This window comes from Phragmites australis, chromosome 20 (genome assembly GCF_958298935.1).
Source record: "Phragmites australis chromosome 20, lpPhrAust1.1, whole genome shotgun sequence".
NCBI lineage: Eukaryota > Viridiplantae > Streptophyta > Magnoliopsida > Poales > Poaceae > Phragmites > Phragmites australis.
Genome location: NC_084940.1, coordinates 7,297,078 through 7,312,137, shown reverse-complemented (window position 1 = coordinate 7,312,137; position 15,060 = coordinate 7,297,078). Strand labels below are relative to the sequence as shown.

The window sequence follows — 15,060 nt, the reverse complement described above, 5'->3', positions numbered from 1 at the left end:
TTGAGAAGAAATATGTAAGATCTCCTACTGAGGTCGTTTGCTATGCTTGTTCGTCCTCGAAATATTGGGCAGGGCTTCAAAAGGCTGAAGATCGGTATATTTTGGAGGAAGGGGCTGTGAAGCTTCAAGCGGCAGAACTGAGCTACCACCCACAAGCGGATCCAGTACAAGTGCCGGCTGATCAAACGCAGGAGATGCAAGACGACCATCAGATGGTGATATTCATGAGAAGGACTGGCTGACTAGCGACAAGATTCTCAAGCTGGACATAGCTCAGTGGTGTGCGTGCTGATGACCTTGGGGTCTTTCTGTTGCAATCAGTGAGTTGCAACAAGTTAGCAGGGGAACAGGCTCCGATAATGATTTTGGGGGTCGTAGCTCTGTACGAATATTGTCAGTGACACCCGTTCCACCTTTTCAACTTTCCTGCCTCTCTACTTCGGTAGGGTTTTGCCGTAAATTTTCTCCTTCACCCTCCTCTCCTCTCTCTCGGATAAGTTCGAAGCAAATAGTGCGCTAACATCAGCAGGGCCGCACCGACCAAATTATACGCGGACATCGCAGCAACGAAGAACTCGCCCGTTCAGTGGGCGAGATCAAGATCTCGTCCGTTGAACTGGCGAAAGCTTAGAAAAAATTATTTAATATACTTTAACCGTCGGGGGATGATAGTCTATTTATGTTATTTCTTGAAATGGACGTGTACTGTTGCAAATATTATTATTATATATATAAATAAAATTCCCGCACAAGCAGGTCAGGTCCCCAAACGGAATAGGCCTCCGCGCGCAAGGCCAACCTCGGCCGAAGCTTAGCTGCTCGGGAGTTTTTTTTATTTTTATATTTTTTTAGTTAAAATTTAAATAAATAGATTACGAGGGAAAATATTTACAGAACTAAGCGCCCGCAGCCCTCTGAGAGGGCGGTTAGGGGTCCTAACCGCCCCCTGAGAGGGCCGCTGGGGCCTTCCCGCCCGGCCCCCGTGCTTACCGCCCCCTGAGGGGGCGGGTAGAGCTCCTTACCACCCTCTCAGGGGGCGGTAAGGGCTCCGCCCACCCCGCCACGCCGCACCAGCCCTCTCGGCTATAAATAGCCCAAAAAATGAGAAAAACTCATAAAATTCGGAAAAAGTGAAATTTGAGAAGAGAGGGAAGTAGAGAGGAGAGGAGAGGGGAGGAAGAGAGGTCGGCGAAGCCCTGCTGCATTTGGGCTGTGGATTTGAAGAAAAAGTTCAGGTAATTTTTTTTCCTTTTTATTTTTGTTAATTAGTTCAGTAGTAGTATATGACATATATTTTAGACATTTATGACCTAGGGTTTAGATAATTGTCAAATTTAGTTAGAAAATGGTACGATAGCAGTTAAATATAGAATATTATTTTTAGTATATTATTTTCAGTATGTTATTGGTAGTATATAATTTTCCGTATGTTATTTGTAGTATATAGTTTTTAGTATATTATTTGTACCTGTGGACGTATGAGGCAACATTTGATAATAATTTGCGAACAAAGGGTACCATTTAAAAACTATTTTATCCGATAATCAGAAATATAGTTTGTTGTCTTAACATGGGTTATATTTGCGGGTGTTTCCAGGGATGGCAGACAAATTAATTTTTCAGATATATTATGGTGAGGGTGAAATTAGGTATGGTCCCAACGGGGTAGATCTCTCTGGATTTCGTCATGTCATGAAGGGACTTAGTAAGGCTAATGAGAGGACTATTGTGGGTGTATGCAAATGGCTCATGCGGTTTTTCCAACTGGATCCGCAGCAATATGAGCTGAAGTTGAAAGCTGTTCTGAACCGTGCTAGTCAATGATACATTGGTGAGCTTGTTCCCATCGAAGCCACATCAACTTGGAGGCAATATGTAGATATATGCTGTGAACGTGGCCTGCCGCTTGTTTTATTAGCTGAGGTGTACTTGAAAGATCAAAATGAGGTGAACTCTGCAGAAGCAGTAGCAGGACCAAGTGAGGCAGTGGAAGATGAGTCAGAGGCGGCTAATGTAGGGTCCAGGGAGGAGGATGGTGATGTTCCAAAGCTGCAGCCGATGGGTGTAGCTAATGAAGAGGAGCACATCCCTAGCATCATTGAAGATATGAATTTGGAGACTGAAGAGTTGGAGGAAGGCCTTGCCGATGGGGATTCGTCTGATGAGGAGGCTAATACTCCAGTTCCTGCAGAGTGGCGGGATCAAGAATTTTTGAAGTTGGTGGTTAGCGAGGTTGACCAGACACCGTGGCAGTACCATGAGAATGAGGTGTCACAGGGTGCTATGTACCCTACAAAAGAGGCAGTTATTGATGCAGTGAAATTCTGGTCGTTGTCTCTTCGTAGGCAATTCAAGGTTGTTAAATCAAGTAAAAGAGAGTATGATGTGAAGTGCTTGGTTCCTCAGTGCCCTTGGCGGGTGCACGCATTCAGAGGAAAATGGGCAGACTACTGGCAATGCTCAATAGTAAAGGAACATAATTGTCACATTGAGGAAATAGAGTTCGCCCACCGGAACCTGTCTTCTGCTTTCATTGCAAATGTTATGTACGGAGAGATTGTGGACAACCTAAGGTATGAGCCACGATCAATAATCCGTGCTATTGAGCAAAGGTTCCAGTACACAATAAACTATGTGAAGGCATGGAGGGCGAAATAAAAGGCTATTGAGATGAGGTTCGGTACATATGAAGATTCGTATCACAACCTACCTCGTCAATTAGCCACAATTTGTGCAAGAAATCCAGGCAGCTACTATGATATTAAGCATTACCCCTCTACTGATGTGGAATACAGCGGAAAAAGAGTGTTGCAGCGTGCTTTCTTTGGATTCGGTGCAATTATCAAAGCATTTAGATATTGCCGACCCATCATATGCCTAGATGGAACATTCCTGACTGGAAAGTACAAGGGGCAGATTTTGTTTGCAATAGGGGTCAACAGTAACAACCAAGTCCTGCCACTAGGGTTTGCGTTCGTGGAGAGTGAGAACGGGGACAGCTGGTATTGGTTCCTAGAGCGGGTGAAGCATGCAATTGTTCTTGACAGACCAGATGTATATCTCATTCATGATAGACATGCAGGATTGTTGTAGGCTTTGCTGGATATGCAACACGGTAGCGTGCGACGGGGTGTGCCAGTACAGTGGCCAGATCTCAAAAGCAAGTGGTGCATGCGCCATATGGGTGCGAACTTCTACAGACAGTTTAAAAACAAAGAATTAATGAAGCTCTTCAAGAAGTTGTGCAGTCAGAACCAGTAACGTAAGTTCAACGCATTATGGGCAAGATTTGATGAACTGACTCTTAAACAAACTGCGGAGGCTGCACCTAATGGTGAGGAACCAATAGCTCTCGGTCCTCTCCCAACCGATACTCCGCAAATTGTAAGGAGATCGGGCTCATCTATTAGGAGCTTTTCACAGTGGATACGCAATGAGCCGAATGAAAAATGGGCTCTGCTGTACAACAGTGGTGGTGCCAGGTATGGAGTAATGACTACAAACCTTGCAGAGGTTTATAACTGGGTCATGCGAGGAATGAGGTCCCTACCACTGGTTGGAATTGTAGAAGGCATTTTGCATGGGACCTAAAAGTACTTCATTGATCGGTATGCAGCTGCTAAGGTTGTAATGGAGGACAATCGTATGCTTTACGGCCGGATGTTGTGTGAGTACATGGAGAAGGCAAATAGGAAGGCCCACATGCATCGCGCAAATCAAGAGGGCACTGCAGAGCACAAGTTCAGTGTCCTGTGTCGGGATAAGGGTCGCAGGGGGGGTAGACGGGAGTGGCATGTTCAAGAGTATGTGCTAAGGACTGGGACATGCATATGTAGTTGTCAAAAGCCACAATTACTCCACAAACATTGTACACACGTCATAGCTGCGTGCGCGGAGCACCATATGCTTCCGAGGCAATATGTGTCACAATATTTCATGAAAGATCAAGTATTGAACACATGGAACCAGGAGCTGTATGGTTACGGCATTGTTGACACTTTTACAAGTAACCCAGGGGCTGCAAGAATATATGTGCCTGATTTGGGAAAGATGAAGAATGCACCGGGGCGAAGACAAACTCGTCGGATTCGCAACGATATGGATGAATCCGAGGCTGGCCCTAGGATCAAGCGATGCAGTCAGTGCAATGAAATAGGTCACACTTACAAATATTGTCGCAAAACTACAGGCGGTGATGCACCTGTTGTCTAGGTGAGCTTCGTGTGTGTTCAGCTTGTTTTGTACCATTTTAATATGTGCTAATTTCGCATATAGTTAATTTGCATTGAAAGTATATTGTTGTTGTATTTATTTATCAATGTATTAATGTACATGCCTTTCAAATGCAGAGATGGCTCACCCTTCGACTCCGGAGCTTTTGGACCCTGTCGTGGACAAGAAGCATCGCAGCTTCTTATCCGCCGAGCACCAGACGGAGCTAGGTGTTTTTCGCCCACGAGGCCCCGGAGAGTTGCTGATGGTAGACGAGCGATGGACCCACAGGTACTAACATAATTTGATACGAAATTGTCATATCACTGCTGTTGTTACATATTATTGATGTACTGCAATACTTATAGGTTGGCAGCGGTCGGACTCCTACCGCTTTGCCGGTTGGTCGAGGCCCGATCGACGGAGAACCCCGAGGTTGCAGCCCGTCGTTTCTACTTCGATCGGTCGCTGATAGCAGCACTGGTCGACCGTTGGAGGCCGGAGACATATACGTTCCACCTACTGTGCGGAGAGATGACCCCGACCCTGCAGGACGTGTCCTACCTCTTAGGCCTTCCTTGCGCGGGAGCGGCTGTTGGGGTCATCGATATGCAGGATGACTGGATCAACGACATGCATCAGCGATTTGGGCCAGTGGAGCGAAAGGCGGACGCACCCCCCTATGTGCCTGAGTTCTTATCCGATGCACGAGGGCCAACGAAGAAGTGGATCCTGCAGTTCCAGGTACGGTAACATGGAACCTATGGAATACTAACAAAGTATGTCGTAATGATCCTTTCTGACACCAGTCATTTTTGCAGTCGGCGTACACCCACCCACACGCCAACGCATACGCGGTCTCCAGACATTTGGAGGCCTACCTCCTTTGGTTGTTTGGATGGGTGATGTTCACTAGTGGCCAAGGCCACCTGGTTACGCGGACACTTGTCCCGTACGCCCGGTCGATAGCGGACGCTGATGCGGAGGACGTACCGCAGTTCAGCTAGGCATCCGCTGTTCTTGCAGCGACGTATCAGGCGCTCTGCGACGCATGCACGAAGAAGGAGGCACTTGCCACTTTCGCCGGGTGTCCACTTCTTCTTCAGCTGTGGTCGTACGAGCATTTCGCCATAGGGAGGCCGGTGGTGGATCGCTCCCCGTACCCAGAGGAATGGTACGGCGAGACGGACGAGGACGCGCCCACAATGGCCTCGCTGTGGTGTCATCGACGGGTACATATTTTACATTAACAGTTTCGTTCGTACTATGTTAGTCGCTTAATATTTGTATTCATGTTTGTCACTCAGTCACACTGGGCCCACGAGCAGCCTCGCAACGCGTACGAGCATTTTCGTATCCAGTTCGACAGGCTACGTCCCAACGATGTGATATGGGAGCCATACATCGTTCGGTCCGTGCATACACGGGCAGGGTTGGGTTTGTCACCATTGTGCACCCGCGATGAGGAGTACTGGCTCACCAAGGCGCCACTTGTCTTCGACATCTACGTCGAAGAGTACTCACCGCACCGCGTCATGCGGCAGTTTGGCCGTCACCAGGCATTCCCGGTCGTCCCCGTCCGTACCGTCCCCTTGCAAGTCCACAGGTACACTTGCAAAGTTACAGTTTGAGCAACCTTCTGTTCAGTTTCACTTACATTTGCCGTGGTATGAATGCAGGTATACGCGGAAAGGCCAGCCAGCTGGCAACCTCTGGGCGGACCGCTTGGCCCCTTACGTGGCAACATGGGCCCAAGCGCTACAGGACGTCGTTGATGAAGCGTGTCCCCACACCGAGGGGAACTTCAGGGAGTACCTACGGTGGTACGTGCCACGTACTCGCACACGTGTCACGTACACCCCTGAGGATGTCCGGCCCCACATCGCATCGACAACGGAGACATACCCGGTGCATTGGGACGAGGACGCCGCTTTAGCAGTAAGTAACTTTTTCAAGTCCGTACTCCATATTGAATGAACATAACCATATACTTCAATTGTTCACTTTTGTTCATTTCCGCAGACAGATATCATTTATGACGTAAATAGGGATGCAGCTGCTGCCATGGAACGCGTCCGGCAAGGGCATCACCTAAGTGCGTCGGATGTTGCGAGCTTCATTAGACGGGTTTTCGACAAGACGACGCGCGCCTTGAAGCTCACCTCCTTCCGATCTAGCACAGATGTAGCAGGGCCGCCTCCCAGGACGAGTGGTGTACACGCCGAGTTGTCTCGGCCGTCTGACGTGCACCGACGTTCTTCAGTGTCGGCACCCACACGACCCCTTCGATCACGTCCTGGAGGGTCCGAGCAACATGATACGAATTATACTTTTGAATAATACTGACCAATATCCTTTACTTATTGTTATTAAACATTCATTAGGTCCGTCTGCACAAGTCTCGATGCAGCCTCGCAGATTGAGCCCTGTGCGTCCACATTCAGGTACTCCGGGAACTCTTCTTCCTACTTTCTAATACTTTCGGCAGAATAAGTTATAATTGTGCTCAGGTTACTTCGGTGACGAGGCCGGTCCATCTTCGGCGGCCCCACGCCCTACCCCCCCCCCCCCCCCGCAACGCACTACGGCACGTCAGCGTGGCTTTCTTCTGCTGCACCGTCGTACCACGCAGGTACAATGATACATTTTTTTACTACTTTCAAAACCATATTGTTCGTATCTAACGTGATTATTTGTTCACATGCCCCTTCAGCCAGTACACATGGACGCCTGCCGAGCCTTCACAGTCCTCCTACCCTAGTCAGGAGGATGAGGCTGGCCCCGACACCGCATAAGACATCGTCCGGGACTTCTTCAGGGGCACACCTGACTACGACGTCCTTCAGCGGTCCCAGGTTTCCAGTGCACTGCTTCGGACACAGCCCACGCACGACGAGCCCTCGACACCGGTGGTCCCTACTAGGCATACCAGAAACGTCGGCCCACCCGACCCCCTCACCTACTCCAGGGGTCACGTGAGGGTTAACCAGCGACATCGAGACCACGATGGGGCGCACGGGCGATGGCAACGAGAGAGGCATGAGTAGCATTTTACATGTAATGTAACTAACATATGCATACGCTTCGTGATGTACTCCTATGTATTAAGACACGTTCACTTTGTATGGTCGACTTAGCATTTCGTAAATGCATTTCATTTTCAGACACGTTCAATGAAGAAGTGACCACGGCACTAAACTTTAACCATGACTTGACAACACATGCCTCCTGCAGCAGGCTTTAAACAAGATGTGACAACACATGCCTCCTGCAGCAGGCTTTAAACAAGATGTGACAACACTACCTAGCTTTTTTCAATCAGTAAATGACAACACGAGTACCAATAAACGTGGAATCTCTGACCATGGGCAACGACAAAACTTTCTCATTCTTCAAGATGGAATCCGATGCTCGTCCCGGCAGCTACGCCCATGCACTCACTCCTTTCTTCAAGACCAAATCCAATGCTCCTGCCTCCCCCAACTATAAATAGCCGAACCTCCTTATGGTGAATCATCGCTCGTTTCTCCTATCTCTCAAGGGCAATGTCTTCCTCAGCTCCATCAAACCCACCAAAGAAACATTGGGGGACTACCATACCTGAAGGTCTCGAACCACCAATATATTTCTGTGGTGACCTTTGTAAGCTCCGCGAGTCTCAGGACATCTCATACACCTATGGACTGCGCTTCTTCATGTGTGCCAACTACGAGTATGACAAGCATCGCCATGCAACAACTGGTTATCGACCGGTACGGTAACAGATATCCGCCTCATCTCTTCCGATTACGCACCCTCTTTTACTAACCGCTCATCTTGTTCCATTTGTTCAGTCCCCTCCACCGTTCTGTGATTTTATTCAGTGGCTCGACAATGAGCAAAATGACTCACAGAAGCTGTGGGTCGACATGAACATGAGGTGGAGAAGGGAAGCCTACGCACGTCGCGAGTACGAACAACAGCAAGAGGAGTTTCGCCTCAAGCGGGAGGAAGAAGAGCGTATGAGGAAGGCGGCCCACGATCGTACCGTGGCTCAGGCTCGAGAAGTTGAGAGGGAAAGGAAGCGGGAGAGAGCCCGCCGTGCTAAGGCGGCAGGTCCCGATGCCCTCCGAAAAGGAAAGTATCCTAGATGCACGCAGTAGAGAGTACCTAATGTAACCCGACATACGTTCCTTCCCTAAGGCATGTTATGATTAGGATCGGCGCACTAATAAGTAGGTCTTAGTGCGAACCGTACATGCCACCTTTGTTTCCTCATCGTATCGTCGCGGTTACAGTGTATTGATATGTTTTCACTATGTGTTCAATACTATGTTTGTCCTCGTTCCCACCCTATACCCACGTAAAATGCTGCAACTATTAATTATTGATTTTTTCTCCCGTTATTACATAACCAACTCCAAATTTAATTTCTTAATTTCCTTAGACCCCTTCCTTTTTAATTTCTTTATTTACAAAAATAATATATTTTTAGAGGATAAAATGGGGAAAAAATTAATTTAACATGAAAAAAATGGCCCTAACCGCCCTCTAAAAGGGCGGCTAGGGCTAACCGCCCCCCTCAGGGCCTAACCGCCCCCTGATAGGGCGGTTAGCCCCTCTTGCCGCCCTCTGAGGGGGCGGGTAGGCCTACTGCCCTCTCAGGGGGCGGTTCAGAGGGCTACAGCCCACTGAGAGGGCTGCGGACGCCTAGTTCTGTAAATATTTTTCCCCGTAATCTATTTATTTAAATATTTTTTAAAAAATATAAAAATAAAAAAACTCGCTGCTCGGCCGCCGAATTAGTCGCAGGCGTCATGCCAGCCCAGGGTCATGGTGCTGGGCTTTCACGGACCCTCGAGTAGATTGTCTTGGCGGGTCTGGGCCTCTGGCTGCTCCGCGGGCGTGAGGTGCCGTGGCCGGCACACCGCCTCTCGCTAATCCAGCTGCAAACGCGGGATCTGCCGCTCTGGGGAGCGCGCTGTTTTTTACTCGACGCGCAAGCGATCATGGCGTACTGTACAGGAGTGGCATGGTTTTTTTTTTTCCACGCTGAACTGAGAGCTTGCATCGGCAGGAGAGACCTAGGCTCACTTTGTTAAGGAACATCATGTGAGTGCACACAGCTCTAATCACGAGAGGAACTGGTAGATTAGCGATTTTAAATTGTAGCTAAAACCTTACCAGAAGAGGCTACTGAGCCAATGGATGTATAGCCATAAGGTGCGAAGTGCGAGGCAAAGTGACCAATCAGAAGAAGCACTTTTGAGAAGAAAGCAAGAATATTTGGACAGAAGGGTAACAAAAGGGGAGAAGTGTTGATTGGAGATAAAAGGAGTGCCTTCTATATATAAAGCTTTGTCTGTAGTGTAATTTACTTGCCTTCCTTTTCTAAAATTTGATTTGGTCAATTGAAGGCATATTAGAAAAACATGATATTGCCACCTGGACTCTTTTCTTTACCTTTTTTCTTGAACATGGCCTTCAGTTTTGTTGGCACTCTTCAACAACTAGTAACCATACACGTGCGTCGCACGCGTAATTTTTTACATCTATGGTTTTTAATATGGCTTTAGAGCATCAAGAATAAAAATAAACGATACAGGAAATAATATATGGTTAAGTAGATAAGCACGTGCAAATATAATATCACAAGTAATTTATCTTTAGAAACATCAAATGCCTAACACTCTTGACAATTTCCCATACACGGGATGAGATGTTGTCTTCCTATCCGTTCCCGTTATACTTCAGTAAGTACCAAAAATTACTTTCTTAGTACCATCTTGTATGTGCATTGCATGTCAATAACAAGGATCGGTGCGAATTATGCATCATTGTGCGTTGGAGAAGACTTACTCTATGAATTGTTGGTTCTAGCCTTTCTACATTCTATGTGCGCTCGCACTCGATAACGAAGAAACCAAAAGCGTTCCTACAAAACAATTATGAAACCGATCTTATCTTACTGTTGATTAACTTTGTAGCTGCTCCAATTAAAAAGGAGGGAAAATGTATAGATGAGATACAACATATGAAACTAATGAAATACTAACTGAAATAAAATCATTCTTGATCTTTTTTTAGAGCAGTTCTTGTGATGACATCAGCACCTTGTTAAAAAAGAAGTGGTATTCTGTTTGCAAACCTAAAACTATTTGGACCCTGAACGAAGCAGACATATAGTTATATAAGAACTTTAATCCTCGATGGAAGAATATTATGTGACAATATCTTGTTAGCAAGTTCAAATACAGAAATTAGAAGGGCAATCCCCATAATTGGAGCTCAATGTGTGATACTGACACAAATAATTATATTTACTCCTATGGTCAGATGTTTCGACATTAAATCAATAAAGTGGTGAATCTAAACAGTGCAGGCATCTAAAGCTCGAGATGTATCATATTCCAGATGCTTTGTTTCATTCATCAAATGTATCAGAAATTCAAGACCTGAAGCAGCTTGGTACATAGTTGGCATAAATTTAGTAAAATCTCAAAAATATTTTTTAGAAGGCACATTGAAGAACAATTTTTACACTATACATGCTTCTTCGATACTCTTGCTCTGATCAACACAACAAATAAAAATGCATATAAATCTAGAAGCACCTAGTGTTCGTGAAAGGATTTAATCAGCCACAAGCTTAGCATAATCTGCAGTAGGAATGTTCTCAGTAGAGGCAACTACACAATACAGAGCTAACTAAAAATGCAAAAGGAAAAAGGGGTCAACCATCTGTGACACGAAAATTCTGAACACACGGAAGCAGCGGTAACTAACAGGCCACACCAAATAAAAAAATCATTACCATTGAACTGTAAACTAACTATAAAAATACAGGCATAAACCATCCATATAATCTCTAATCCAATACTTAGAATCAAAAGTTATCTCACTCTAAACAAACTGAATTATGGCATTCATATTTTTTATTTTACATTGCTGCATAAAAGAAAAAGGAGGGAGACATATATTCACTAACAAAATTACCGACAAATAAACAATAGCATTAAGCAAAGAAGGGCAAGGTTCAATGAATAAAAAAAAATACCATAGTAAATTGGAAAACTTACAAACACTATGATAAGTATCATGTACAATCATTTCTAAATAAGAAGCTTTTTTGGCATAAAGCCGAAGGGATTTAAAGACCAACATAAATGGGGAACATACATTGCAACAGGGGAACCCAACCACAAGTCCTTAGTAAGATCCATAGGTGGGCAAACATACATAATTAGAAGAAAAATAGTGGGATAAAAAAAAACTACACAATGATGCAAGGGCAACTTGAATTCCATCTTCAAACTTACAAGAATGGGCCAATTGTTTGAATATCCCGCCATTTCTAACAAATAGATTGAGTATACAACATTTGGCTATGACCCAACACCTAGTCTAGATCCTACCAGAAGTCCAGAATTTCTCAGAAAGAAGGCAAACATAGCTATGGAGGCTTATCTACATCTAAAATAAATAATTTATGGTCCATCTGACTGTTGGATAGTGGCTTTCCCACCCTATCTCCTAACCCCACAATGTAAAAGGTATACAAAAGTAGCTTGTCCAGAATTGGTCGAGCAAGGCTGGAGAAGTTCAATTTCAGTGTCAGGACATATCCTTCTTTAGGTGGCTCGATAATCTCTGCGAACTTCTGATACATCTTCCTCGTCTCCTCTAGTGTGATTTCAAGCAACCCGCTCGAGGAGGGTGAAGCTTCGTGGGAGAGAGATGGTGTTGATATCAACAAATATATGTTCTCAGAATCTGATGCTGAAGTCTGCAAGATTTTGCAGATATATAGGCTGCTAAGAACACAGAGGCACAAACATATAACTATTCTAGGTTTCGTTTTAGTTAAAAAAGACATATACGACCGTCCTCCACGTGTTCTATGTTCGTTTCGACTTTTGAGCTGCTGCATCCTATGTGCTTACCTCTACATGATATCGAATTGATCCAAACTCGAAGAAGGTGTGATCAACAGGCACTGGTCTTTCAGCACTGAAAAGAAAACCATAAAATGGTTTGTGACTGAGGATATATAATGTATGCATGCATGTTGGAGCCGCACAATTCTAGCACTGAGGAGCACCAAGCTCATGGAAGTTCTCACATAACAAATAGTTTGCCCTTTTTTGCGTTAAGAAAACACATAATTCAAACTCCAAGGATTTCAAGATTTTTCTCGCAGTATTCGAATATTGCAGTATATATACTCTTTAAGTGACTACAGAGTGCAGAATCCTCATGGCCAGCAAGAACTACTCAGCTAACCATTGCACACATAAACTTTCTGTTTTTACAGGCAAAATACAAAAAGATTATCAAACTACAACTCACCTCTGTTGAAGAACGCCATGATGTTGGCCCCGTTACTGCTCAGCACCCATGGGTGCCTCCTTATAAAGATCAAATAAAAAAGAAAAGGAAAACATTTCATCTTTTCATCTTTCCAATGCACTCCACAATCATTTCATCTTTTCTGTTTCCCCCATTGCTGCAACAGTGATGATTTGCTCCACAATTGAATATAGAAATTCTTGAACAGCAGCCAAGCATTGGATCTGGAACAGACCAGTCCAGATCGATATCCAACTGGATGTTTTCATTTTCCTTGGAAGAATCTCCATTGATGGAGAATTCTCCAATGCCGATCAAAAAGCTCTAATCTTTTTCCCCAATGAAAAAAAGCTCTAATCTTTTGGAACTATCATGTGATTCAGTACCAATTGCCAGCCGTGCGAAAGCTCCAACAACTCAAGAACTGGAACCGAACAGTTCAAACAAATAAAAATCCCAAATTCAATAAAAATTCAGAACTAACCAATCCAAGGCGGTGATGACAACGTCGGCCCAGAGCGGCAGGTACCCCCTGCTGAGGATCTTGATGGCGATGGCACTACCAATGACCTCCTGTATGTCGGCGCCGACCATGGCGACCTCGGCCATGAGCCAGAGCGCATGGCGCGCCCAGTCTGGGTACTTGTCCTGGCAGAGCTCGGTGAGGTGCCGGCCCGTGGCAACCCCGAGGCGCACGGTGAGGAGCTGCACGAGGAGGCCCATGGCGGTGGCCCACATGAGCAGCCACAGCAGCGTGTCCCCCGCAGCGGCGCCGGCCTGGAGGTCCCCCTCAAGGTTGCTCAGGTCCAAGAACGTGATGCTCATCAGGAACCCGGGCCCTGTGAACAGCCATAGTTTTCGCCACGAGAAGGGCGGGGCCGTCCCGGATGCCAAGCAGAGCGCTGCCTCGCCGTCTTCGTCCTCCGGGTCAGTCCCGTCCGAGTGTCCGACCTTCTCCGTCGCCTCGTACGCACGCTCCTCGGTGCCCCGCCCAGACCAATCGCGCCCATGCCCGCGGCACTGGTCGTGTGGTGCCTGCAACGGAAGAGGCCTGATCTCTCCTCCCGCTAGCCGTCTTGAATCAGAAGTCATGCACCAACACAACACTCTACAAGCAGAGTCCAAGTAAGCACCTTCCACACATATCAAAATTCTGGACAGGCGTGCTACCAGCCGACCATCCCCATAGCATCAAATTTCACATAGAGAAGACCAAAACATGCATGAATGTCTCTAGCATAGCACCCTAAACAGCACATGAACGTCTCATAAATAACAACTTGTCCCATTCCCCTAAGAAGAAACGCTTCACCAACAAACGCAATCGGCAAACTGAACAACACTTGCATACCAGTGGGGTTTCCTATATATACAGATCTCACTACAAGAGTAATCATCTTCCATGGCCATCAAATAATATAACCGTAAAAATATAACGCAATTGCCCGCAGGAGTCTCTTACTCACCTCACGGTTGAACGTCGCGACACAGATGCCGGTGCCGAGCCCAAGGAGGCACCCGACGAGCAACAGCGCCGGCGCACCGTCCCTGAGCTCGTCGTTGTCCTCCTCCCTCCGTGAAACCCCACCTCCCCGCCAACCCCCGCGGCCGGGGTCGAGGCCCTGGCTCGAGAGCCGGCGGTCCAGGCTTCGGTGCAGGGTCGCGGGCGAGTCCGGGTCCGATGACAACGGCAGCGCTGCGGCCCTGGAGCGCAGTGGCTCGAGGTCGCTCCCCGCCATGGCGGGCCACGTAGGGGTAGCAGCATCATACTCTGGAGTTGAAGCTAAGGCGATCGCATCAGAATAGTTTCAGGGTTTTGAGCCCCTGATCTCGTGTCGGATCTGGGGGATATCCAGCACCGGATCTCGTTGGCGGTTGGCAACGGCGACGCGGGGCGGGGCGGGGAGGTGGGCGAGTGTTAGGAAGCAGATGAAGAAAGCTAGGTCGTTGTCATCACGGGGCATTGCCTCTTCTCCCTCGCCGGAGGAGTCCGAGGTCCTTGCGCAGGGTCGATGCACGCCGAGCGGTGACTACGGTAGAGGTCGACGGACACGGCGGTCCAGCCACCGATGGGGGCGGCCGTCACAGTGTGTCCGGGTTTGCCACCGGCTGCGATTAGGAGCATGGCGGGGGTGATAGCCGATCGGGGATCAGGAGGGGGAGGGCGGAGGGGAGTGGATGAGAGAGGCGGAGGCGGCGCGTGTTGGGGTGGGGGATGTTTAGGGTACTGGGTTTGGTCGTTTTTTTGGCGGTTTTGTTTCGGTTTTTTATTAGGTGGAAGGTGGGATGCAGATTTTTCTGGTTTTTTATTAGATGGGAAGAGGAGGCAGGAAACAGATCGGGGCAGAATACGGTGGGAACGAGGGGGGGCGTTAGATTGGATATGAAGGGTTAGATGGTGTGCTCCACATCAAACGCATTCGCGCTTTTATAGTTTAGATTACAGACGTATATGCCTATATTTTCATTCCTCTCTCGAGATGATATTTGCACAAGAAAGAGCTAATGTAAACGGTAACC

General features: G+C 47.0%; 1 protein-coding gene across 1 annotated transcript; it reads right to left on the bottom strand.

The window, feature by feature from the left end:
• Positions 1-11,472: 11,472 nt before the first annotated feature.
• On the bottom strand, positions 11,473-14,132 carry LOC133902513 (uncharacterized). The gene is made up of 4 exons (XM_062344128.1): positions 14,007-14,132; positions 13,025-13,648; positions 12,135-12,201; positions 11,473-11,977 (listed from the first exon to the last, which is right to left on the bottom strand). Exons 2-4 carry the CDS (start codon positions 13,630-13,632, stop codon positions 11,645-11,647), a joined length of 1,008 nt encoding a protein of 335 aa, XP_062200112.1. The 5' UTR covers positions 13,633-13,648; positions 14,007-14,132; the 3' UTR covers positions 11,473-11,644.
• Between the last annotated feature and the right edge of the window lie 928 nt (positions 14,133-15,060).

Coding starts and splice junctions, on each gene's coding strand:
- LOC133902513 (XM_062344128.1), bottom strand. CDS start 13,632: ATGACTTCTGATTCAAGACGGCTAGCGGGAGGAGAGATCAGGCCTCTT. Junction 12,202..13,024: donor GTCATCACCGCCTTGGATTG/GTTAGTTCTGAA, acceptor TTTTCTTTTCAG/TGCTGAAAGACCAGTGCCTG. Junction 11,978..12,134: donor CAATTCGATATCATGTAGAG/GTAAGCACATAG, acceptor AAAATCTTGCAG/ACTTCAGCATCAGATTCTGA.